This window comes from Dendroctonus ponderosae, unplaced genomic scaffold (assembly GCF_020466585.1).
Source record: "Dendroctonus ponderosae isolate FM_Combo_2020 unplaced genomic scaffold, Dpon_F_20191213v2 Dpon_F_20191213_8, whole genome shotgun sequence".
Taxonomy (NCBI): domain Eukaryota; kingdom Metazoa; phylum Arthropoda; class Insecta; order Coleoptera; family Curculionidae; genus Dendroctonus; species Dendroctonus ponderosae.
In genome coordinates this window covers 10,397,759-10,425,152 of record NW_026019016.1, presented here as the reverse complement: position 1 = coordinate 10,425,152, position 27,394 = coordinate 10,397,759, and the positions used below count along the sequence as shown (strand labels likewise).

Here is a 27,394-nt window from a genome sequence, read left to right as displayed (position 1 = left end):
TGATCAGTTAGTGGATGCATTTCAGACGTCACGTGATATTTTCAAGAATAAAGTGCCGTATTCTATAAAAACATGCCTTAACAGTCAATTTATGAGTCTATAATGTCCCAATTGTTGGTTTTATGTAGAAAAACATATTGAGACAATGAAATGATAAATGCAACTTCGAATCACGTGACGCACCCATAGGCAAAACTTCAAACTTAAAACGTTGCAATCGGCATAGCATGAACAAGGCAAGCAGAAATGCCTTAAAAACACCCAGTATTTACCGCATCATCAACAATATTCCAGTATAGAAAACTCCTTACGGAGCTGACTCTCTCTATGGGACGGAAAATTTCTGGAATCTCAATAGAGAACTTCTTTTTTGGTTCAGCCGGTTTCTCCAGATTCATCTTGAAAAAAATAAACTTTCAATACGAAAATCACAATTCACAAAATATCTACAACAACACAAAAGTACACTGCCAATATTTACGTAAACAATGACCGCTTAACAAAAAGATCGTAGTTTACGACGAGGAAAAGTTATTTTTGCATTTCAGGAACCGTTTCAACTGCCTAATATTAGCGGGTTTGAGATCTTGCGGTTGAAAACGTGACAGTGTGTTCAAAATATTAGATTAAGCCAATCGGTGAGGAAATGACGTACGTGAAACAGTTTAATTTTTAAAATACATCAACCAACGCCAGATTTTGAGGCAGTAAGCTTATTTCGAGCAAAAAAACCTCGGTTAAAAGTGGTCAACTCCATTGAATCGATGGTAGATGCGTATAATAGTTTTGCTGCCTATATTTTTATTTACTCATTACTACTTGCTTTCATCTACCTTTCATTAAATTTATAAATAATTTTATATGTGCAAGTACGGGTTTTCATAATTTTGCTATTAATGTCAGATCGCTGTAATAAACATGTGATGTAACTGTGTTTTCTTCTTAGTAATTTAGTCGTTTATTGAATCTGAAAGTACAATTTAATCACGGGAAATATATGAGAAAACCAGGAACTTTCAAACTTGTATATATATAACCATCCTTTTGATTGCTTGGTCGATTTGGAATATGAATTTCTGTTGTTTTTCCATCATGTTTATGGAACATTTGCTACTTAAAGTCTTTGTTGTTTTCAGGTTCAATCGCCGCCTAGTTCAGTTTGCAAGTGTCACCATCAAAAGAAATCCCATAGTTTTAGATCTAGGGACTTAGGCGGCCGCCTACTCACAACTGTTCGCTCCGAGGACACATGTAAGTATTCTTTTACTTCAATATGGTGATGAGTTGAAAACTTGAATCGTTCTACATGGTAGGTTTTCTTGTGGTTCCCTGACCACAAAAATATAGAGTGAGGTGACAATATTTTTGGTCGCTCGAATCCAAGGAGTACTCGTTTGACTGAGTAATGTGAATATAAAATTGTCTTTATTCCTGCATTGGAAAGATTAGTAAGCATACGGATTTATCAGGGGCGGAGACTAAATTAATAAGAGTGATTAGCTTTGATGTGGAATTTCAACAATACTTCTAAAAAGGCATTCCTCTTTTGGCAATGTTAGAATTTTATTTTATTAATTTCCTAGTTTTACTTAAATTATGAATACGGAGGAAATAAATGCAGATGACTCCAAATTAAACACAGTAATAATAACTCAGTTCTGTTGACTCAATTGTCGTATAGTTGATTTCGTTAAATTTTTATTTTCTTTTTATAAGAAACGCTTAATTTTTTTGGCATATTGTCAATTAACTTTTGGAATTCAGTTAATCGAAATCGAGCCACAAATTAGAGTCCTTCTTAAGGTAAAAATCACGAAAGGTTTAAATTGCAAGAATAAAAGTAGGATATTGAAGATTTTCCTATTGGCATTGAATGCAGCAAATGGTATTTCGCGCCACAAATTATATTTGTGCATCTCGGAACAATTATATTACCAACTAGTATGTTGTCTACATATTATCAATATTGAAGTTCTACTGCAAATATTGTAAGCGTAAAGTTTCCCTATAGTTAAAAATATTATAGTAGGCAGAGATAAAATATGTCCATTGCCTAACATTGATCTCAAGGGAAGCACTTCCTACATATTTACAAATTGTTAATGGTGCTTGAAAGTAAAGAAACGAAGACATTCACTTACATTAAAAGAATCCTAATCTCTATTTAATATCTGCGTGATAACGTGAATAATTATCATTATTCGACATATGCATTACGTGTTATTGATTTTTGAGCTTCGATGTTGACACTTCAGGCGGTAACGAAAATATCTTTGGTCGGAGATATCGAATTCATTGAAATCAGTCAATCTTTATAAATATCTGATTTTAAAATATCTAATTATTTTTTTGGGTTGGTTTTTAACCATGTAACCAAATAGGTTGTTTTGCTGCAAACGCACTAGCAACTGTAGGTTGTATAGTATTCATTATATTGCACACGTATAATCTATGTATAAGTCTATGCAAAGTCAATTTATCGAGCTTAAAATATTCCAGCCAGTTAACAGTCGGAGACGTCTATGTAAAGAGAGACGAGAAAACGCTGCTGACTGCTAATAGACATGGAAGTTTATGCTGTCTCAATTGATTCTGCATAGATTTTACCCACTTATAGCATATACGTAACAAACAAATAAAATGTATCTAATGTTCATTTCTACACTATGAATGAATGTGTTTTAGCTATTAATTACAATTTATTATGTCTTCTCCTATTGAAAATACAATTCATTAAAACCTTTGGTTGAATTCGTTTGGTCACTAGCTTCTGTGCTGTATTACTAGTTTCTAAACATATCCATCTGGGGTTGCAAAGTTAAAATGCTCTGAGAAAAAAGAAGTTCAAATAATGTTAAAAACAGTGGTTTGCCTTATCAACAAAAAATTTCAATTGTTCAACTACTGGACTTACAGGAAGTGCTATTTTTAAATCTTATTTTATTATATTAAATTAGTTTCAATGTAAATATGTTTGAATTAAGTTCCCGGTTTTTGCAAGATAAACTAGGAGAAAACTTTTAGAATTGACCGTTAAAAGCTGCTCTATTCGTAGTAACAGTTATTTCGCATTTCTACATACATACTTTTGCGTCTTTTTTAAATAACATTGTTGTTGTAAAAACGCATTTTTAAATGCGTCTCTCCGGAATTGTCTAATAGTCATTTAAATATTTACCATGGGATTGACTATGACCCAATAAAAGCTCCTCACAGACATTCTTCGTTGCCTCTGATGCAACTTCAATGGTTCGGGAATTTGCAGAGAAAACCTCTTTGTAAAGGTGGTTGGCTCCATTTTAGCACTGACGTAGGGTTGAAATTGGTTAGTCCTGTTAAAAAGCACTACTTCGTTTGGTATCGAATGAGCACGTGATTTACTTCGATCGAAACTTTTCAGAAAAACACTCTGCCAACGAGATCGTTTTCCACACTGGTGACCGGAGTATGAAAACACAAAACCGTAAAAATCACCGGTATATTTTACAACTCATTGTTTCAATGTGCAATTAAAATGGCTCGTGGGAAATAATGCTTCATTTTCCCCAAATGAAAAGTTATGCAAAAATCGGCGACGCAGATAGTTTTTATATCTCACACAGTGCATGTTATGTTATATTCAAAAGGAATATTGTCTAATGTCGAATTGATACATGACGAAAACTTTTCTATGATTTAAAATCAGTTATTACATAGTAAAAGGAGTACTTTTAGATTGTTGGCTCAGAAGTTCAACGTTTAATCAAGACACGATGTATTATTGAAATACTGCACTGAGAAAGATAAAAAAACTCACCTCATAGATCGATCTTGCACTTGAGACGTTGCTGCGAAACTAAAAGTTAATTTCCGTGTGTAATGGTTCAATTGGCAATAATAATAGGGAAAATTTGCAATTGTATGTAAGGTGCATGTTGTTTGACTTAATATTAAGTAATAACAAAGTACCTGGCAGGAAATATACGGGATCCTGCTGATTCAGTGTCGCACGTTTTGGAAGGAAAGCTGTTTATTTTTACTGGAACTGGAACTGGAACCATTATTATTCGATTTGTTTTGGAAGTTATTTAATGCCTAATAGCTTTTCCTAATTATCGAATCATGATTTATAACTCATATTGGCTTCTACGTGATTTTCAGCTTAACTGCTTAAGCACGATTGTGTATCTTAATCTACATCGCGGTGCACGAATTTATTTACTGGAAATTTTTTTTTACTAACCGGACAAGGCTTATCATTTGGAAAGCAATGTAATGCACGCCTCTGGGTCAATATTGTTTAACTCATCTCCAGTTGGTCTTCAATATAAATCTTTTGTTGTAAATGATATCGGTAAGTACTTGCGCTTTATATTTACGAGCACCACCTCTTCACAGGTATTAAAATGGTAATTCTTGTTGGAAAAATTACCATTGAATAGGTCGGGATAAAATTGAAAATAATAAAAAATAGCCATTGTGTTGGAAGGCATTGCGCATTTTTTGGCGACCAATCATTCATGTTGCCAAGTTATTCATGAATCTTGTAGTGACGATTGAGGATATCTACTCTTGAAAATGTCGTCAAACAGATGGAAGACACAAAATACCAAGAAATATTGCTATTTTAGCTATAATGTCGCTTATTTTGTGTTCGTGACAGCTTTTAGGAATATTTTAGGTAAAAAGTTTCATTGTTTTATTAATAATTACAGATCGATTGCGGGAAGCGCTTTATTACAATTGCGAGTAGGTACGATTGACGTAATTTTAGTCGTTTGTCCGAGTCGCAGTAAAATAATGGATTTACAGCACTTCATCTGCGATTAATATTGAAAATATCCCAAATGACCTGAAAAAAAAACAGTAAAATTGAGAATAGAAAACTTTGTCATTTTGTATATTTAAGTATTCGGAAATCAGAAGTAAAGGCCATATGTTTCTGTTCATTCGAGAAAGTTGCCTTATAATGTTAGCCATATAATGCATTAGCGAATTTATTCATGCATCGATAGCGTTTCTTACTATGCATTTTTTTTCGTGTAAAATTGATTTAAGTTTGGCGTAAGGACATTAGTAAATTGGTGCAGTATAGTTGCAAATGTTATCACCGTATCTCAAGAATGTTTTATAAAAAGCCTAATTTTTTTCTGAAAATGCCAATCAAATTGTTTGCAAGCAGCCAAATAAAACGACATTACTTTGGTCCAGCTAGCCGAAAGACAATTATGGAGTTTTTTAACAGTTTTATTTCCTCATATTACAATTTGCAACATACATTTTTAAATCTTGTTAGAAATTATTGTTATGCGGGTTTCTATTCGTTGCATAAATGCTAATTAAAGTAGGCGAGCTAAATAATATAAAGATAGCGTAAAAAATATCTGTATGAACACAGACGGGAGAAATCTGAAATAGTTTACAACGAGGCAACGATAACAATCAAGTAACGAGCGTGTTTTTGTTTTTAAGCAGGTACTACATTATACATTAGCTGCTAGAAAAATAAGTGAAGTAACTGCTCCCGTCGAGATAAAGAAATAATGAAGATGTGAATGTAAAAGAATAAAATAGAAATACATTCAATCCGTCGAATAACATAATGCTAAATCAATAAGATCATGTCGATTGTCAAATAGTTGTAGATATAAAAATGAACACACTTTGTGTAAGTAAGTCACAAAAATAAAATGTTATTTTCCATTAAATTCGCCTTCTGTTACTATCAAATGAGGTTAAATTGATCTTAAATATTGCATTTGTGAATATCAATTAGCGAAAGTGAATTTTTCGGGGACGTTGGCATATTTACGTGTGCAAAACACAATGTTTGGTTTGGCAAAATTTCGGCTACTTGTATCACGAAATGTAGTCGCAGCTATCGTAACAACTAATTAACAATTATAATTGCGTGAAGGTACGGTTCTATTATTTACACACAATATATAGGTTTCCTTTAATGATGGAACGTTGATTAAACTACTTCAGTTCCTTACTTTGGAACAATAACAAATATATTAAAAACAACAGAAAACTTATTTGAGTAAGAAGACTTTTAAGTGTACGACCCTTTGTTTACAACGCTTTGTAATACTAACCATAAAGTAGTCAATAGAGTTCAGTTTGGTGGCTATTGCTGGTGAGTTTTGCGAGCTTCTAGTTCGTAGTGGAAATTAATATATTCCTGACGTTTCGCAAACACGAGTAGCTCGCATCCTCAGAGGTGTTTTCACTTGAAGCCTTACATAGACTCATGGGATCTCGCGGGCGTAGTTCGTAATTATGTATAAATTGTGAGAGGTGGCCAGTTTTTCACCATTCTCGTGTTCTTTTAAAGAATATTCTTAATTCTTTATTACTTTTGTTCCAAGACGGCCCGATTTTCTCGCTTGTTTGATCCCCATCTGAGAATATGTCACTACAGGATTAAATACAGAATTCCTCCAAATTTTTTTGGCTCTGCTTATGAAGGTCAGGTACAAAATGAGCCAGTGTTTTCAAGCGAACGCCGCTGAGGATGCAAGCCACTCGTGTTTGCAAAATATCGGAAATAATTTTTTTGCTATAGTCCCGAGGGACTAAAAAATTTCGCGGTTAGCACTATTTTTAATCATCTTAAAGAAATGCCCCTGCTGCGAATTGGATAATTTACTTTCTAATCTTTTATCTGCGATTTTGATCTGAGCCATGATGCAGAGTATCGATCAAACAATAATAATTACTCATTATGCAGTGCATGTTGCTTGTGGTTCAATAAATTGGCAAATATCCGAAACCGTTATAAAATAACAAATAATAGTCAAGGTGTATGAAATTGGACCTTTCGAATGATGCAATCGCACAGTAAAAAATTAAATCGTGACCGGGACTAATGTAAATATCTATATTTAGGTTTTTCTCAAATTTTAATATTTTACACTGGACCATTGACATTCTTATTTGGTCTATCAATTTAATTTAACAAATTATACTGGGTCCGTCTTTGGGAACTAACACTAGCTACACTAGTATTTGTCAAACCAAAACTATGAGAGTTCCCAAAATATCAATACAAGATTATGATGTTGGGGCGAAATCATCTAAAATATTTGCAAGTCGGTACCACTTCCGGTTATACCGGACGTAGATCGTTTATTTTAAATGGAACACCCTATATATTATTACATTTTTGGATTATTTGTCGAATTTTTAGGTCATTTTGTTAAACGAACTGGGTACGAAATTTCAACTGTTGTGAAATAATATCAATTTTTCCAAAAAAATTGACAGGTGCAGCATGATTAGTTGTTCCACCTATTTAGATCAATCAATTTGAATATACCTTTAGCTTGTTGTAGCCAGTGGCGCCATGTCTCAACGTGCAGAAAAAAAGTTGTTATGGAACATTAAACTTGACTGTGAAAAGAGGCATATTAGCCAAAAACTTCAAATGGAAACCCTTATTTTTCCATTCAGATCGGTTTAGTGACAATAAGTAAGGAAAGTTTATAAAAGGGTTAGTAAAGTAACAGTTTCAGCTAAAAGTAACAGTTTCATAGATATTTTCAATAAACAGTTTTTATATCCAGCTAAAAACAATGTGATATGGGCGTTCCAATAAGAACGACGGATTTAAATTTTAAATAAAACATAGTATATTTGTGGCATAAGTTTGAAACATTTATTGAAAAATGAAGTACACATCATGAGGTTATGAATGGAATAAGACATCGGAAAAATGACCGTCTTTGCTAGCACAGACGTGCTCTTTTCATAAAAGTTTCAAGGACTGTTGCACATAAAGTTTGCGGTAATTCAGAAATACAGCGTTGAATTTCATCTTTTAAGGCTTCAATCGTTGTTGGTTTGTTCAAATCAACAAAACACAAACACAACAAACAAACTTGTGACTTAAAAAAACCCAAAGAAAGAAGTCCAAAGGCGTTAACTCGCATGATCTGGGCGGCCAATGGCGATTTCCATCCACAGACCACTTCTATTTTCACAGCAGTGATTTAATATTTGTATTCAGCAATACATTTTAAATTTAAAATGTCCATTTTACAGTCTTAACTCACAATTTAAAGCTGAATCCAAATATGAAATGAAAATGGTAACTTTCCATTTAAAAACCCAAGATGGCGTCGATTGCCGATAATTCCGGAGGTGCCGTCATTTTGAAAATACTATATTTAGACTTGCAGCAACCGATTATAGTTTCCTACAAAATTTCAAATTAAGGAGATTTCGGAAAATAATTTTTTTTCTAACGAACGTGCTACGCGAATTACCCTGTATTATTATGTACCCGTAAAATCTATAAGTGCGTAATTTTTTTCAGTAGTTTATTTTTATCTTAGGTAACTTTATTCTTATAGATTCCTCTTTAATATTTACATGCATTAATTTTTTATTGTCGGCGGAGCCCTACCGTAGGCTTTGCGGAGCACACTTTAAGTAACGCTGCTGTATACTATTAAGTCCAATTATTTAATTATCAAAAAGTTTATTAAATTTAGAATTGAACGGGCATTTTCAAATTTTGTGATTCAACAGTTGTTGGTTTCTTGATAAATTTGATTACTTAAACATTGAATATTGAAACTTATAGTTCAATGTCATATTTCAAATACCTTTCATTGCATATTAGCTTAGTAACTAACGAGGTTTTCGATAACACCAAGAATGGTGATAATTATGTAGCCCATTTTCTTGGTCTAATTCGGAGCTTATCTTTGGTAATATGGCAGCATTTTCACAGTAACATTTGATTACCAGAATATCACCATTATCAAAAGATAAAAATATTAATAAATTTGATGATTGTAAAGCCTGCTTCAAATGAAAGAAAACCACCTCTTCCATATATTAAACTTCAAGAAGACATCGTTTTTTCTCAGTTTTTTACTGCTTACTTACTGTTTAGGAGTAAATCAAGCCAGGGCCTGTTGCTTACCTGAAATCAAAATTAAATTATTAGTTTTAACAGAAGAAATAAATGGTGCTAAATTGGTTGGCAGTAAAATCAATATAAATAATTGTTAGCCTTACAGCAAACGATTCTTGTCGTTAATCGCAAATTGTCGTTAAATACAAATAGAAACGAACTGGCAAATGTCACCATCTATCTGATATCTACACAGGCATACTCTACAATTAACACCGTGAAATATCATAATTGACTTTCAATTTTGCAAACATTTAACAATCGTTTTAATTGCAGTTTATTTCGCTTTAAGTGATTAAAATTTCTTTAACTAGGGAATAAAATAGTTCAATGTGATTTCACTGGCAACAAATGATACAGCACTATCTTAAACAGCAACTATGTAATTATGTAACTATGACCTTGCAGAATTCACACATGCATGAAGTCTTATGTGCATTAATAAGAAATTACACGAAAAAACTCTACATATGTATTATAGTTATGGCTTCTTGGCATTTAATGCTTGCGTTGGTTTGCCACATTAAGGTATGCCATTTGGAAGATATATTTGCCATTACGACCATTATGTTTGATTATTATGTGTGACAGTCTTTTTCCAGATTTACTTTATTACTGCTGTAAATTGTGTTCAGGAACTCAATACAATACTGCCTAGGTAAAAATGTAAAGTTTTCTGAATTTTGTTTATACGACTTAAGTGATAATGCAACATAATGTTTAAATGCAACAAAAAATGGCCAATCTAGATCTATCCATGCACAATTTATCAGACATYYACAATGTCATCAAAAACGTATTAAGGATATTGATATAATTTACATATAATTATAAGTATATTATTTGAATACTAAATTTTATCGATAGACATCATRATTTTTTTATAGTATACTGATTRTAACSGACATTACTTTTCATAAACTTATATTGCCAAGCCTTAAAAATACTAAAAACGTTATTTGGTTATCCAGCAAATAATAATTACCTATTGTCTCGCAGAACTTAATAGTGGAACACAATTATTTTAATTATTATTGATGCTTATTTTTGAATTTTTATGTATTTGTTTTCAATATACCTAGATAATATCGGATAGGCGCTGCCAGTGAGCGAGAAATGTTATTGTTAGTTTTATGTTAATTTCCATAATTATGCTGAAAAGCGATCGCTGAAATATTTCGCTACCAACCGAATAATATACTTAGTGTACCAAACAGTGTTTTCAGCATCGAATCTGCATTTTTATGCTCATTTCTCATTGCATTAAACTTCTAAATTTGGATTTATAGCCAAAGCTTAATTTTTGTTAAGAAAATACTATACAACCAGAACACTTGGCAAAATCTGTTTGCCATCTGTTACACAGGTGCATGTGCCATTTCGTTTCATGTAAATTATTTAGTAATCAACTCGGGACATTTTGAATTAAAATAATTCAGCGAAAATTACACACAAAYAGAMAGATAATGCGTAAATGGGTTTAACTAATTTCCCTGATTATTAAGTATAGGCTGCATTCGAAAGTTTTGGATATGCATAGATTTACTTCTGATGCATTTCGGAACGAAAAGCTTTGATATTTAGCTTTAACGTTTTACAGCTTGATTGCGATATAAAAACTATGTTTTGTCAAGGCCGCCTGAGAAACAATGTGTGTCTCCTGATCTCGTAAAGAGACACTTTGTAGGTTTTCCAGGATTTCAAACGTTGAATTCTTCTCCTTAATAGAACGATTGTTTAAAATTAATTTTCGACGTGCTCTTTTCTTCTACACAGGGTGTCATACAAAGATCTATACAAAATGGATATTGACCCTAGTTGAACTCAATTTACGTTTTCAGAAGTTCCTTAAAAAAAGTGGAAAAGTGCCTAAAATATCATGGAGTTGTGATTATGAAATATTTTTTATCAACATCTGCTAGTTTCAAACTATACTATCTAAAGTATTATATTTAGGTATGTAATATGGGTAATGTGGTTGTTTAAAGTTTTGGTATCAACAAACAAAAACATCAAAAACCGTTCATAAGTCGTTTGGAGAACATTGCAATTTTACTGTAGTAAAGCACGTCTCTGTTTTAATGTTTTTTTTGAACATAACGAACAGTAATTGGGCATTTTGTGTAGTAATTTTACTATTCAGCAAACCAACACGTTTAGTGCAAGTGTTTCATGCGTAGAAAACATTGAAGCTTTTGCTCGTAAGTAGCAAGCGTTCATATCAATGTAAAATATAGATATGCAAATGTTGATAAAAAATTATTTTAGAAATATGGAAACCGATGTTATTTCCTGACCTATCATTAAGAGAAGTGACCTTTCAGTACGTGTTCTATAGTTCAACTAAAAAATTATTTTATATGCATGCAATTTCACCCCTTGGGCGTAAAGATCCAAGGTGAAAAAACATACCCTTATTTCCGATTTAATATGAATTTTATAATTAGAACTTTTATTTCGAGCTTCGCTCTTAAAAGCTAAGTTGGTTGCAGGTCGTGTCCCATTTTATCGAGTCGGTAACCTGGTCACGCTGATTAAGTATGTATTGAAATGAACCAAGTTAAACTTAAAATCCCAGAACGTGTTCTCGTTCTCAAAAAAAATTCTCAATTTAACAAAATGCTATAAATATAATTATCTTCGCCAAATTAAAAATTTTACACTGTTATTGGGTTAGTTTTCATAAGCTATTTATTTATTTGCTTTAATTCTGTTAAATTGGGTAGATAGAATTCCTGGATTACGAAAACAACAAAATTAAAGTCTCACCAAATTGATTAAACGGCTTCAAGTTAAATTAATAAAGTTGTTTCGAAAACAACCAGTTTAAAAAATGATTCGATTCAAACGAAAGTGGCATGCAATTTAATAAAGTTTATTGCTGAAAACGCATGTCATCGAGCAACATACATTTAACGTGCTTAAGCGGACTGATGCCAAATAACCAGGACAATTTGGCTTCATCTTCAATGGTCATTTTTTTATATTCACTCGCAGGCAATTTTATTTATACATGTAGCTAGATTAGTTGGCACACAAATGGAATTAAACATAAACTACAGATAATTAGACACTAGACAACTAGAGCGCTAAATATATTGTGGTAAAATCAACAGTAAAGATGACAAGGAGGAAGGAACACCACAAATACATTGAGTAAAAATAAAAAAACATGATTTTAAAGCAATTAGAGTAGACACATTAAGACCGCTTATTATAGCGCTCAACGCGAATAGCAAACTAATTCAAACTGATACACAGAGAAATACGGCCGTTGCAAAAATAACAACATTTGCAGTAAAATATTAAATAAGTTTCCTTCTTCAAGTTTCAAGTCTTGTGTGAAATGTGTTGTGCATGGACAGTTCTTTTTATTATCCTTCATTTATTAATTTTGTTGGAGACATTACATAAATGCAACGAGGAAAATTTTCTGAAATTTTTATTGAGGTATATGAAATTACAAATTTAAGATTTTGAAAATATTAAAGTACCAAATGACAGTTTTACACACCTAAAATACATTTGGTATGGAGTACTTTGAATTTAATAAAGTTGAGAGATGTTTGAAACTACGGAAGAAACTTTCTTTTACTGGACATACCCTTGAATGTTTCGCTATTCAATTTAGACTATAAAGACCAGCTCAGTTGTTTGCTTTTTAATTAATTTTGTAACAAAATGTACGTTTACTTTTTTCTAATTTTGCTGATTATATCTGCTTCATAAATTTGCAAGCATTAAAAGTTCGGCTGATCAATGTTGTTGCAATGAATTTAAGTACATCTATTATATATTTGTTTCCTTTCACATTATTTTTATTGTGTACCGCAAATACAGAATTTTGATGCATTTTAAAACTTCATAAAAACTTGGCTCAATTTCAAAACAAATTAAGCAAATAAGCTGACGAGTTCATAAGGACATTTTGCTCCTTTTGGATTATTGATTTACTTTTAAGCTCATTTGTCAAGAAAGAAAAGGTTATAATTGTAATTTTAATTGATGGTTGATTTCGGAACTAAGTTTTAATATAATGTAGCTATATTTTCAAACTTTTAAAGTAATACTGATAGCAATGATGATTTTAGAATATAATTGATGGCAAATAAAAGTGAAGTAATAACATTAACAAACAAGAGATTTTGTGACAAATGAAATTGTATGCTTTTTGACTGTGTGTTGTTTAATAAAGCAGACACAAAAATCTGGAAAGATCTTGACGTAAATAGAACCCAAATAGTAAACACAACACGTCTAACTTTAGTATGAAATAATCTAAAAGTAGCCGTTTTGCTATTAATAAAAACAATTACAGGGTCGAATTGCAAATGGTCGCTTTTATGTCTGCTTTATGGTGCAGGAAAACAAAATTGTTAGTTAATAGTGCTTGCATTCATGTTTAAAACAAATGGAACAGGCAATGTCTCATTGCAGTATTGTGAGTCTGGTCTATTTTTAAAATAAGAACTTGGCAGCTGTCGCAAATATGTACTTCTAAGACATTAACTTCAAAATTTGCTTTTAATATTATTTCTGCCTGTAAAATGGCGAATTTCGTTACTTTCCTACAAAATAGATGTTAAATTTCTTAAAAAATTCTGAAGATTGGCATTGGAAATAATTTTATTATAAAGCATAATACTTTTAATTACATACCTTCGTAGAAATTTTTAAAAAATCTGAATTTGGCTCGTCGTTCTTTATGTCTTCTAGACGATCTAGATAAATGCATGAAATTTAGCCCCAAACCGACACTAACTGATGTCCGAAAACACTTGTTGCCCGTTCAAATGTTGAAGCCGTAGTGGAGACAACAAATCGTCACCACAACACACAGTAATTCCTTACTTTGTTAATTAAATTCTTTAGATGTTCCTTGGATTCAACTGGTTTTAACTGAATGTTGCCAAACAAGCTTTATGGAAGGGGATTTATGTGTTAAAAATAACGCAGGAGATTTTCGAGCGATTATGTTTCAAATTGGTCTGAGTCCTGCAATCTAATAAGCTCTAGAGTTTAGAGCGGGATTAGTTGGATTGTCGGGAATTACATTTAATATTCCTATGACTTTATCGTCTCCAGTCGTTTGCATTATAACGCTTTGAGTGGAACCAGAACCCCCTACATTTTTTTTACAGTTTTGTTAACTTCAGTCTGGGATACAAAAGTCACCACTAGTAAAAAGAAGCTAGGTAATTGAATTTATTCTTTATTCAGTACTACAGGGTGATTCTAAGTTGGCGTCATTCCTTTTAAGGGGTACTTAATAGCAGCTCACTTGCAGAGACAAGGAAAATATTAAATAACAATTTTTCGAAAATTTCTGGAAGATATTAACAGTTAAAAATCAATTTTCAACTTTGTTATTAAGCATTATTTTGAACTTGTCCCATACTTAGCTGGTAGAATATTGGAAGACTGATGGATTCGAAAAGAAAAATTACGATCTTTGTTCCAAATTACGGAAATTTTTTATAGTCAAAAAGTTCTCTTCTACAATTTTTTGATGAAAAGTCAAAGCGGCAATGATGTTTTTGTAGATAGTAGATAGTAGATAGACAGTTACAGGTGGATGCCTTTGTCAATAATAACAAGAAACTGTCACACTGTGACTTACTTTGAAGCTCTTTTCAGGGATTGGCGGCTATGCGATTAGTTCTGGGGAAATGTCCCAGTAACATCGCAGAAGCTGCAAGAACTCACGCCAACAAAGGGCACGACACTGGAACATTGGCTCCAGAAAGACAGAGCCTTCCAGGGGCACTCAGAGCATTGCACAAGAACTGACACTTTCCCAGACACCAAATAAATACCAACGAAGGGCTACATTCCTACCACGTATATAAGATAAACAGAGGACACGGACACATTAAACCAATCGCTTACTGAACAACGGTACAAATTGAGCAGGAGTTAATTAACCGAAACGAGAATTTGCTCGAGAAGAGTGGATAATAAGGTGATTACACGGGCACTAACTTGTTTGGAGGTAAATACTCAGATGTATGTTTATTTGTAATTTGTAGACAAATTAATAATTTGAGGTTATGAGGACAATAATTGACATTTCGAAAAAGTACGTTCCGTCGTTCAACGATTCCTGTTGGATTTATTGTTTATTCTTGTCTATTTAGTGTCACTTTCTGTATAATTCCATGGCTACCAGAGTTTTTAATAATTACAAAGGAACAGGTATTTACGTAATGTTAATTACGCAGATGACCTTGAGAAACATTGTTGTCGTCTGGCTAATATAGTTTTTTGCAAATATCGCAGTTTTGAATAACAATTAATTTTTTTACTATTTTTTCTGTACTCCTAAAACACCGTCAGCGAACACCTCCAGAGGAATGACAATTTTGATTCACCCTGTATATGTACTTTTCCCAAAAGTTTTCTCCAGTTGCGTCAATAATTGACGTACCTACATCTGTACTTAATACATGTAGTACATACTAAAATGTAAATTGAACTCATCAAAACATATAATTTCGCATATAATTTTAACCTTTTTGCATCGCGTTAGTTTAATAATTTAAGAAGATTAGTTCGTCTTGATTTTGACTGCATATACTCCAAGAAATATTAAAGAAGAAAGTGAAATAGCTATCAAGTGAGTTAGAGTTCCACGGCAATTGATGCAGGATGAATTAATTCTTACTTCTTAATAACGATTCGCAAATTTTAGAGTTGCTCCCATTTTTATCTCTTGCAAATATTCCAAAATCAAACTTGTAATTTCAAAATGAATTCAAACTAGCCTTCCGAATGTATAAATGAACGGTAAATGTCTTGCGGAAAAACTACACATGAATAATAGAAAGCTAGAAACATCTACAAGAGAAGCAGAACTTCCAACGATAGAGACGGGCGTCAATCACTGGTACGATTCCAACACGTAGAGCAACTAATTCCCAAGATAAAAGCCAGTCTTGCATTCAAAACGGTCTGCTGAATATTTTCTATTATAATTAAAAAATCGAAGATGCAGTTTTTCGATAACACACGATTTTATTGGCATTGGAGGCAGTGAGAATGACGCATAAAACGAGCAGTGAGTTCCATCTCTTTTCCTTCAAATGAAATAGTAATGCCAGTTGCATCGCAGCAAATATCTTTTATAATTTTCACACCCACAACTATAATATTTATTCCCAAAAATTGTTATTCATTTCGCCAATCTGTCTCGCATTATGCATAATATTGCATGCAAATGGTCTTTTAAAAATAAACTTCGAACTTGTTGTTTACTAACATTACTGACTTAGGTTTCGGGTCATCGTTCTATTACTCAATCGAGTAAATCGTAAAATGATTCAAATAATGGAATTGAAATTAATGCGATGAAACTTTTAGAATGGCTCTTGCTTTAATTAACTGTACTAGATCGTCTGGTTTTATTTAAATTTATGATACCTAAATGACTTGGGAAGGGGCTTTAAATTTAACCACCACATCAATTACTTGGACGGCTGAGAAAATCGAAATATATAAACAAAGCATCAGTCAAATAAAATAAGAGGCCAATTACATATGTGATCAATCCGCCAAGTTTTCCTTCAAATACCTGTATTAAATCGACAAAAACCCGTAATGATAATTTACGCAATGAACGCAAAAAAATCTAATTGGCGATGACTTTGTATCATTATATATTTATGTGATTTTTAAGATCCATAGTGACCTTACGCAATTAAATCGATCCTTGAAGAGTGCTGAACATCATTTATGTAAAAAACATTAAAAAGGCTGAAAAACATAAATGCAAAGTAACTAATTTCTCAAATTATAATAATTGTCAGGGTTAAGAATCGTATGGCGTTTGTGGAAACTGGTAGGCATTTTTATTCAAATTGCCGGAATTAACTTCAATGACAACAAAATAGCATAAATAAAATATCGAATGCAAAAAGTCAATTAAAAATTGTAATTAGTTTCATTCAGTTTTATAATCGTCGTGGTTGAATGGTAATGACTTAAGAACATTGTTATTCTATAAGAATTCCCTAAATGACCAATTTTGTTTGCTCGAGAATATCAGCTGGTTATTACTTAATTATAAACACTTATTTCTATTGGAATTTGATGACAGGTTTAATGTATTTTGCCTAAGCTTGTCGGAAAATTCGCTCAGCTAAAAAGTTGTGAGATCCAGGATCTGACAAAGTTAGGAAATTTAACTTTTGCCTGGAAGTTTTATGACGTAAAATTTTCTATTGACTTTTAGCAGTACTAGACTACTTAGCAGTACTTAGTTTTGCAATTAATGGTGTTCGGTAATTCCAGGATTTGCCTTATGTTCGTAATATTGCCATGGTTGAATGATTGTTTAAAATTTTAATTAAATTGCTGTTAGCTTTGTTTAGTACAATTGGACGAATAAGCCGGATCTATTACATGGGAAACTTTACTTATTATTTTGGGTGTTGATCAGCGTCTATATTTAAACTACTTTGGATTATATTTATATTAATTAATTAATATTAATACCTAGGTTTTAGGTTCATATTTTGATATATGAGAAATAAATTATTAAATCCTCTCACGTTGTAACAGACACATTTAATTAACATTTTAGGTACGTAAAAATTCGCTTTGTCTCTAATTTCCTTTCACTAAGTGTTCACGTGCTGGTCATATTTCACCACAATCACGTTTAAGTAACATTTATTTTTACTTATTTCAGATAGACACTTACTTACTTATAATGTATTGCTTAATTTTCTACAAGCGTTTAAGGCGTTACTGAATTGATGTCATCATATTTAGTCGCCATTCAGTAGAAATTCACTACCTGATACGCAAACTTTGTGTTTTTATTCTCCAAAAGTAATGATGGCTTCCATACAACAATTTTATATTAAAACGCCATTTCAATCAATTTTTATTTCTAATTTCCAATTGCTCTCCATTTATTTGACGGAATACATTTGCTTCATACTTAAAAGTTCGAATATGAAAGTTAATGGTAATAAAACATAATTAATTTTGTAGAATTTATATTTAAATTGTAGCCTTTTAGAAACCATTACGCTATTTTATGGTGAACACATTATAATGTATTGTGACGTATCGGAAGACACCGTTGAAAGTATTCACATAAAGCGAATGAGATGGCAAAAATCGAAACATTAAATTCGTATTAAAGTATTGCGATCTGTTGCGTTAGACATGAGTTTTGCATGAAAAAGAATCCGTTTACAAATCGCCATTAGGTTGTGAAAAACTAGAGTTAATAGTGCATAAAGAGAAGAAAAAGATTGCAAAAATCGGATGTTTTCAAGTGGAATACAGTGAGGTAAAAGTAACAGGTCATTAGTAAAAGTTCCAGTCATTATTTGAATGTTTAACGTGGTTAAGATGTTTGGCGTCTTTCATTACCTTGTACATTTACCCCATTTTCCTACTTGGTGATCTTCCAACGAACTAATTGACTAGGCGCGTTGAAAGAAATTTTCTATTATTTCCACATCGTATTTGGTCTTGTAGCTTGAAGAAAATCTTATTTTAATTTTAACGTTTTTTTTCCTTTATTAAACAACTCTTTGAATGTTTAGCATTGTTCAAATTTTTCAGTTAATTCATCCACTAAGAAAAATATTTGTTAATTAAAATATTACATAGTAGAGCTATTTTAAAGCACTGTTGATGTGTCATAGAGCACTGGCCCTGAATAATTTGCATACAATATTTATTATCGTTTATTTCAGAAGGTGGAATTTTAAATTGACTGTTTCTAGTTATGATAAATATGAATTGTCTCGGATAAATGCAAACAATGAAAATGTTATATAATTGTTTTTTCAAACTCCTGTTAACATGCATTATCAGTTCTTCAGAAACTGTTATTTAAATCTACCTACCTAATTGCAAATACAAAATTGTAATTGGAAATAATTTCTGCTTTATATGGAAACAGTTTCTTATCGACTGTACAGTATCGTGAAATAAATAGTACAAAAACAATATAACCATGCCGTTGATTAGTTACTGATTTTTGCGTTCCAAATAATAAATGTGGGTTTACCAGCAGGTTTGGTTTAAAATATGCAAAAATCTGTGCCACTCCCTGTTTTTTCTTTCACTCTTCAGTTCTAGATGTATTGATATTTCATCCGGCTAGTTTTTTTGCGCGAGTTATATCGCCATATTTACTTTACTCCAAAAGGGATTGGCAAACCGGTGATTAGACAGGTCGACTCCAAATCGCCTTGGGGTGGCGTTAATTTATTAATTCATGATCATTTATATGTAAGTGTATTAGATATCGTAATTTATTAGCACTTCAATGACTTGGTCAATGAGAGAGCAAATTTTGTAGATAATTAAAAGGTGAAACTTTCTTTAACACCATCAATACTTTGTGTTCACTGTTGTAGACTTTCATGCACTGTCGTAAGACGTGACTATCCCTTAATTAAACAAAGCACATTAAAACTCAACCTCTTTATTTTTAATTAAAATGTAATGTTTTGCATTCTTAGTTATGCCATTGTGATTATTGCTGTATGAAATTGACCATTACAAAGCTGCTGCAACGTCTCAACAAAGAAGGTTTTTGAACTTGATAAGAATTTACAGAAAATATTTGTTTCGATAAAACGTTATCAGTTTTCTTTAGACACGAAATCAATAGCCAATACAACAATAGCAGGAGATTTATACAGCTAGGGATACTTAATAAATTAATGCCGAATTTCGTCCTGATTGTTACTGCTGAAGTAGTAATTAAAATTATTTCGGCCCTTCTAGTATTCCGTTCAGTTTTATGAGTTTCGTAAAGAATTTTGATGAAAAATCATCTTTATGAAATTATTTAGCAAATATAGAATAGTATTTTTAGTCGCTCTAGCCTTCGACTTCTTATGTTCCTATTATGTTCCTATTATTAATTTTTTGTTCGCGTGATGGGGTAACATAATTTCTGTGATTAATTTAATGAGGTATCGGTTATAAATAATTTAGCAGTTTTGTCTACTTTTAGACCCAAAACCGAAGGACAGTTATTTAAAAATTGCGTATTACATAAGTTATAATTTTCTACCGATATGTTCTACATCTTGTTGTATAACCTTGTCTTGTTACTTCATCTCGAATATATAAGATGTTTTTATATAGCAAAACAATCGATAGACATATTAATTATATATTTCGTTACTTAAGCGCAGATTACGCAGCGTTAGAAAAATCTGGCAACTTGTTCGACAAAAAAAATTCTTTAAAGCGAAATGAAGCGGAAAACTTAGAAAGACACATTTTTTCTTTCTTATTATGAATAATATCGTTGCTGTGCAAGAGCTCTCAAGGCAGCTAGGTAAATATTTATTAAATCGATCAATCACCTTGCAATCCAATACATTCAAAAATAGTTTAAGGTTAAGATCAAGGTAATTGTTAGGTAAGACATGCGTTTATTGATGGGATTTTCCAGCAATTGTTATTTAATTCCGTGGAATTATCTTTTCTTATAAGCAATTTTCTTAAGTGTGGGAATATTAAAATATCGTATTTATAGCACTGTACTTACAAAGTAAACTTTTCTACAATTTTTGATGGAGATTAAAAGAGTTGGTCTTGTAGAATTACAATTGAGGTGTTTGAAAAATTGAGTAAAATACTTTCCTTGCATGGGTGCATGCTCGAAGGTGAAAGCGTTTCTGCACTTTAATAATTGTCTCTTTATGTAATATTTGGTGTAGAAATGACTTGAAGGTATTTCTTCATGTTGGGTTTTTCACATATTTGTAACTTTGATATATCTGTATTTTTGTGCATATTCGAGTTGTATCTGGGAAGTAATTAACTATTTACGTTTTAATAAAATTAATTTTTACATTAACGAGATTTAATTGACAAAATGGAATATCCTTGTCAATTTGCCATTTTACCACTGACTTTTTAAGCAATTTATTGATCCAGTTATTTCTTATTTTAAGTTGGGATCAGTACAACAATATTCTCTAAAAGTGCGTTCTAAAATGAGCGTTTCAATAAATTTGCACATACTTTGCAACGTATTATAATCCATGGAGAATTAGAAAGTTTGTGTTCTGTGTCAGTCTTAGGTGATTTTAAAGCTTGACACGCATTTTCGTTATGTGATCTGATAACTAATGGAAAAACGGCTTATAACTCGCGCCTACTATTTCATTTGCCAATTGCAGTGCAACCTTTAATGGGATTGTACTTAAGTGTGAAAATACAAAAAAAACCAAAAAATTACAAACTACTTACAAAAATGTACACGTATTCGTTATAATTAAACACTTGGGTGTATAATGTAAAGCTCAAAAAAACTATAAAATCTACTCTAGGAACAGATTCAATTGTTTATCTAAAACTTGATCTAAATTAGATGCTTTCAACAAGAGTTTAATTAGTTTAAAGAGGAATTTTCTGTTTAAGACAACATGCGCATTGATTCAAGATAGATTAGGTATTTAGAGTTGCTTTTTAATTTATTTCACATCTTGTCACAAAATACTCAATGGAAATTTCGAGTTTTTTTTCATGATATTATGGCGCAATTTTTAGCAATCGAGTAATTTTTTTAGATGGTTCAAAAGTAACGAATGTGAGAGAGTAATTATTATTGATTATTCACCTTTGTGTCCAGCATAAAGCAATTTCGGCAAACTGTCACTAGATTCCCCGTTTTTAAGCATTACCAAGCTTTCGAATCTAAGAAGCCGCATCCATTATGACACAAGTTTCACAGCGCAAATGCTCAGCAAAGACCGCTTTCACACATACGTACATTCAATCGCTGTGACTACGTTATCAAATAGTAATACTTTTTCAGGTTTTACATTTTGCAGTAAAATCAATTCTATTGAATGTGAGCGAAAAACTGGAACATTTCTCCGACAAAAAATCAATGTTACGCCACTGAAAATCACTTTGAATTGCAGAGAAATGCAGATGAATGCAATGCAGTTCTTTGCCCCATAATTTCAACGTTCATATAGGTATTTTAAACATTACGGTGACTTGTTGCTTGCTTGGTGATGGTCGTTGAGAAGGTTTATCTTTTTTTTCAATCAGGTTTTTCAGCTAAATATGGACACTAAGAAATTGCAGTTCTGCAGGCCATATGAGCGAGTCTTAAAATAAACCATTTAGTGCAGATTGAAAGCGTAATTGATTCTTATCTTTTGCTACTGGATTTTTTGCTTTCCGCATTCTTTTCAATAGAATATTGCCATAAATTAAACACATAAAATTATCATTACTGATATTTTATATTTTTATCACTTAGCGCTAACTATTAAAATGTGATTTAATGATAATCATTTTATTATTTTAAATTAACACAGTTTTTTATATAATAATTCCGCAATGCTTATCCATGTGTGGTCCTGGTTATGTTTTGTTCATCGTGTCAACAAACTGTGAGGTAATCGAAATTGCACCCGCATATTGATTGATTTAATTGAAGCGACTGCTATTTGAATTATTATTAATGTTCGTTATTATTTAATGGCATTGCATAATTTTGGAGAGTTTCAAGCCATCAATAGATAAAGTTCATTCGTATATTATACACCTTTGGTCTATGTGTAGAAGTTCAGTAAGCCAGGAATGACACAAAATTTATTGTCAACTAACTTATATTTGAAGCTTTTTTGACTTATTTACTCCATAGAAATTTTTTTTTTTTCTGCTTTTGTACCACTTTTTACGAAGGTCAAGTCATTTAACTTTCATGTTCTGAATTTAAAAAGAAATTTTAAAAATTTCTCAATGCTTTTTATTTTTTAATTTTCTAAAAAGTAATCACAGTGTATGCAAATTCTTGTTCAATGAGTGCGCTCTTAATGCGTGCTCCTATTGACATACACAAATTGATACAAATAAGTTTAAAGTATGGTTGTTAATGAGTTTTGATATTTCGTAGTTAGAAGTGGTTGCTTGTAAACAATACATTACATTTTCTTATTTCTTGCGATTTATCAACCATGGTGATTTTAAGCCCAATTAGTGTGTATCATGGATTTCAATTCTTGTACATCAATTAGTGAGTCAGTAATAAAATTGTCTCCCACTTGGCCTTATCAAGGGTACAAAATCAAGCAAAATAGTTTATTTATTGATATCGTAATATTCCATAAGTACAACATAAAACAAATAGCGCAGAAAATTTGATATACGTATTTTAACATAAACAACCAATTGCCTATCCAAAGGTTGAATTTAAATCAGCTTCTAAGCAGATTATACTTTAATGCTGACTGTTTGCCCCTTATTTGCAAGTTATTTTATACATTCCAATAACTACTAATACATTAAACTTTAAAGCTATTTCTTCATACGGCTGAAAATGATTTTCCATATTGTATTATTGCTGCCGTCGTCTGATACAGAATGATAATTAAAAGTATCAGATTGTCATTCATATATTTAAATTGCAAACATTCAATCGTTGAACTTTGCCCTAACAAAATCACTTAATTGTTTGCAAGTGTGTTTTGGAATTGCGAACAAAAGAAATTCAACAAACTATCACTAATAATAGCGAGGTCGATAGTTGATCGATCGCTCCTTACCGAGCTGGATTAAATCGGTTTTAGGTAAGCGGGTTATTAATAAGCAAGTAATGTACAGGTAATGCACAACATCCACATTATCTCTGTTTGGGACTGTTGAAAGGTGTCTAGTTGAATTCTGTGTTTGGTGCCATCACCATATATTATCTGAGTAGACAGATTGAATAAATACAGATAGAAAATTAACATCTGCTATTTAAATGTAATCATAATGCAATTGTCAGTAGACGCAACGATATAAATTATTGAGAAAATTAAATAAAAGCGATATCCAGTTGCATTTAAATTGACGTTCACGAACAATTGTCATCTGAAATATATTAGTTTAGGCTAGACTTTTCTGATTAGAACAAGTTTGTGTTAGATTCGTTATACGCAATGTCTACACAACGCAATCTAATTTGATTTATTCTCTCTATACACCAGGATCATACGTAAAATAACTAGAAATCAGTGATATTTATTGAGAGATATGTATATATAAACAAACATAAACTAAAATGTAATCGTAATAATTGCATTATTAGTAGGGTCGGAAAAGATGGTATCTATTGTTTCTTATTTCAAAACAAAAACAAGTTTTCTAAGAAAAGAGGCAAACCATAATTATAACACATGTTCAAAGATGTCTTTTGCATGCTGCAACACAACAGCTTTACATTCAATTCACTATTGAAGGTAAGGTCAGTCCCGATTTCAACTAACGTTTTTAGAATAATTCTGTTCATAAATTGCAACCAGTGCATAAATTAAGTTAAACTAGACTTTAAAGCAATTGCAAAGGTGCCCATTAGAGAAATGGAACATTATGATAACTTTAACGTCATAACTTCGTAAGTATGCGTTTTTGCGCGAATAGTTGGCACATCACTGCACCATTCTGAGGAAACGATGAAGGAAGATTGTAAAAATCTAAATAAAAATTAACTTGTTGTCGCTTTAAATAACGCTAACTTAGCAATAGTGAGATTTGTCCTTGCTTGAACATTTATTGACCGTATAATCTACTTTTAAAGCTGTCTGTATCTCTATAATAATCCCCTTAAAGTGAAAGGGTCGACGAATAACAAAACAAGCCATAAGTAAACAAGCATGAAGTTATTTTAATTCACTATTTAGTTAGGGTTACTAGAACTGGTTTTTACAATAATACAATTTAGATAACAGAATCGTTAGAACACGTTTACAACCTAATTATGCATCATGTTTCAGTCATGTCAATTGTGAAATATCCTTATTGCTGTTTATTGTAATTCTTCAATTGAAAAGTATGACGAATAGTTGATAATAAAGTGTGTCACTATAATTAGCAAATTAATGTTCACACTTTTCATTATGGTTGCGGTTTGCATTTGTAGAAAGGTGATGGAAAAATGGCCACAATAATATAATGATTTGTGAAATTCAGCGTTGATGTTAAAGTCAATAAATAAATCGAACGACAGTTCAAATAATTTTAAGTATTGAAGCATCCTTTCATTAATTATTTTGATATTGAAATCGAGGCTGTGACCTAAACGTTAAAACTTTAAAATCCATTAGATATGTTCAAAATTTCCGTTAATTATCCCGTTTGCATATTCTTAAGGATTTTCTCCGCTTAGATGGACCGCGCAACACGAGTACATGTTTATATGTACACCTTAATTATTTGATCATAAAATTTTATTCTTTACTTACAGATATTGAATGTTGCGGGAAATATCCGTAAACTTAAGCTGCAGGTGTCAATTTCTCAAAAATCAATGTCCAATAAACACAACGTTCACTTGACATCAACAGCCACACAATCGTCTAGTTCTTGTATTCCGCGGTACGAACTATGCCTATCTATGTGGGCACTCAAGATTTAAAACAGACCTCGATTTGCTGCTGCCTACCAAACAACATGATTGAAAATTACTTCCAATAGGTAAAATTCCTTTCCACGATCTTTACTGGTTGCTTGAATAATTCTATTCATTTATCCGCTCACTTTGGACGCCAATGTATTACTGAATTGACATTGCTTACGCTTTCGACAATCGGACTTTCTTCGATTTTCATAAATGACTGACCCCTCACTAAAAAAAAGTTTTTACAAACATTATTCTGTTTCTACTAGCCATTAAGAACCGATTGGATAATTTTTTATAAGCTTTCTACAACTGCCGATTTAATTTGTTGAATGTAATTGGGAATAAAGCATTACTAGGGTTTTGTAATAATAATTGTTTTTGCAGTGGTTATTATTCTTGTTTTTCACCGTGGCTAAATTTTTTCTTATTTCTTATTACTTAGTACTGAAATTGTAGAGAATAGACCAATAGAATAGACCCATTTAGAACTCTAGAACTAGAAGTTAATTGAAGCATTAATGCATTAAATTTGCTTAAATTAGTATTATGAAACGTAAAAGTAAGCAAAGCTCGGTCACAAGTAGATTCAAATGCTAAACGGATTTGTTTTGCAGAGCTGTATGGACTTGCTTTCAGTTTTCAACTATATCCTATTTGCACCTATTATGAATGCCCATTTCAATTCCTTTTACCATAGTAAAATAATAATTAGCCACATTTTATTGTAAAAGCTGAGTGCGAGTCAAGGTCCATTATTTAATTTGATATGAACGATTCGATACAGTAAAAAGGATTTCTGGTTATAATTGCTAGACAATTACCCATATTATTTGGAATTAATCCTATTTTAGTTCCCTTGTTCAGTATAGTTATTTTATGAGAGTTCAATGGCGCAGCTCAATTCATAATTCATTGATCCAGCCATGTGAAATATGGAAAACTGGATTATTTCTTTTGTTTATTATTTAGCATCAAACTTTTTCAAATGCTTCTGTTTTCCGTTGGTTTCATTATCTATTCACAATTTATATCGGGAAACCTTTTAAATCTAGGCTCTAATCAATCTATGGCTAGCCGACAGCATTGCGGTAAACTTTGAAATGCAACATAATACGCGATTCGACAATGTTTAGAACATTAAACATTTATTTTATTATTATTTAAAAACCCATGTGGCGATGGAATAAGAAAAATATCTAGAAAAATACAATTTGAGAGCGTTATATAAAACTCGATAATAAATCTAAATACTTACTTGACAATGAAAAATATTTTTCAAACAATTATCTTGTTTATTTTAAAATAACCACTTGCAAGGTAAAAGTTGTATATTTCACAAGAACGACTGTCGCACAAAGCATAGATGATCTTCATTGATTGGAAAAATTCGTGAGTTTCAAGGGATAGATTTTTGTCAAGGGACTGAATTTTAGTGCTCTAAGAATCTGGAAATTTGCAGCTGTTCAGTTCAAGAGTTTTGGAACTGCTTAAAGAAAGCTGTAGATGGATCAATGTAATGACATTACTTTGCGATCGAGGAAGTTACATTAAGCAAAGCAAAGCGTAATGAATTTTGCAATCTTATTTTAATGTTGTGTACAAAATCCTGTCTGATTAACGCGAATTAAGTTTGTACAGCCAGTGCTGCAGTGGCGGCGCCAGCTTTATTTTCCGTTTGGGCGAAAGCCGGCGGAAATTTTTCAAGATGGGCAGGAGATATTTATACATACTTTTAATTGTAAGAGTTGGTTAAACAGATATATAATATATCCGTTTAACAAAATGTTTTGTTTTCTTCTTTTTTAAGTTATTTTTATTTAGCATACAAGAGTTGCAAAGATTCATTTTTAGTAAGCACTTATAACTACATGTTTATGTGAAACAAGGAGCTAACAGAGTTTGACAATACCTTGAGTGTCCCAACATGAATTTACAATACAAATATTATACGAGATTTTATCTACTTTCGTAGAATAACGAAATAAATATTGCCAAAATATAGTTCACAACTGTGAACATTTTTTTAAACGTTATTATGTTGGAAACAAATGCTGAATGAAATTTGCTACAAGACTAGTATTATAATAAAAAATATTATAAAC

At 31.7% G+C, this 27,394-nt stretch overlaps 1 protein-coding gene across 4 annotated transcripts in view; it reads right to left on the bottom strand.

Moving 5' to 3' along the window:
* LOC109547004 (UNC93-like protein) overlaps positions 1-27,394 on the bottom strand; it is a 124,499-nt gene that overhangs the window by 27,210 nt on the left and 69,895 nt on the right. Inside the window, exons 1-2 of one of the 4 annotated variants that reach the window (XM_048669209.1) lie at positions 13,565-13,741; positions 273-398 (exon numbers count right to left, since the gene is read on the bottom strand). The exons of 2 other annotated variants lie outside the window; for them this stretch is intronic. In XM_048669209.1, coding sequence (XP_048525166.1) covers positions 273-398 — 126 coding nt within the window. In that variant the 5' untranslated portion in view covers positions 13,565-13,741. Of the gene's footprint in view, positions 1-272; positions 399-3,178; positions 3,353-13,564; positions 13,742-27,394 lie in introns of those variants that run through there. One more of the 4 variants, XM_048669210.1, reaches the window with a different exon arrangement.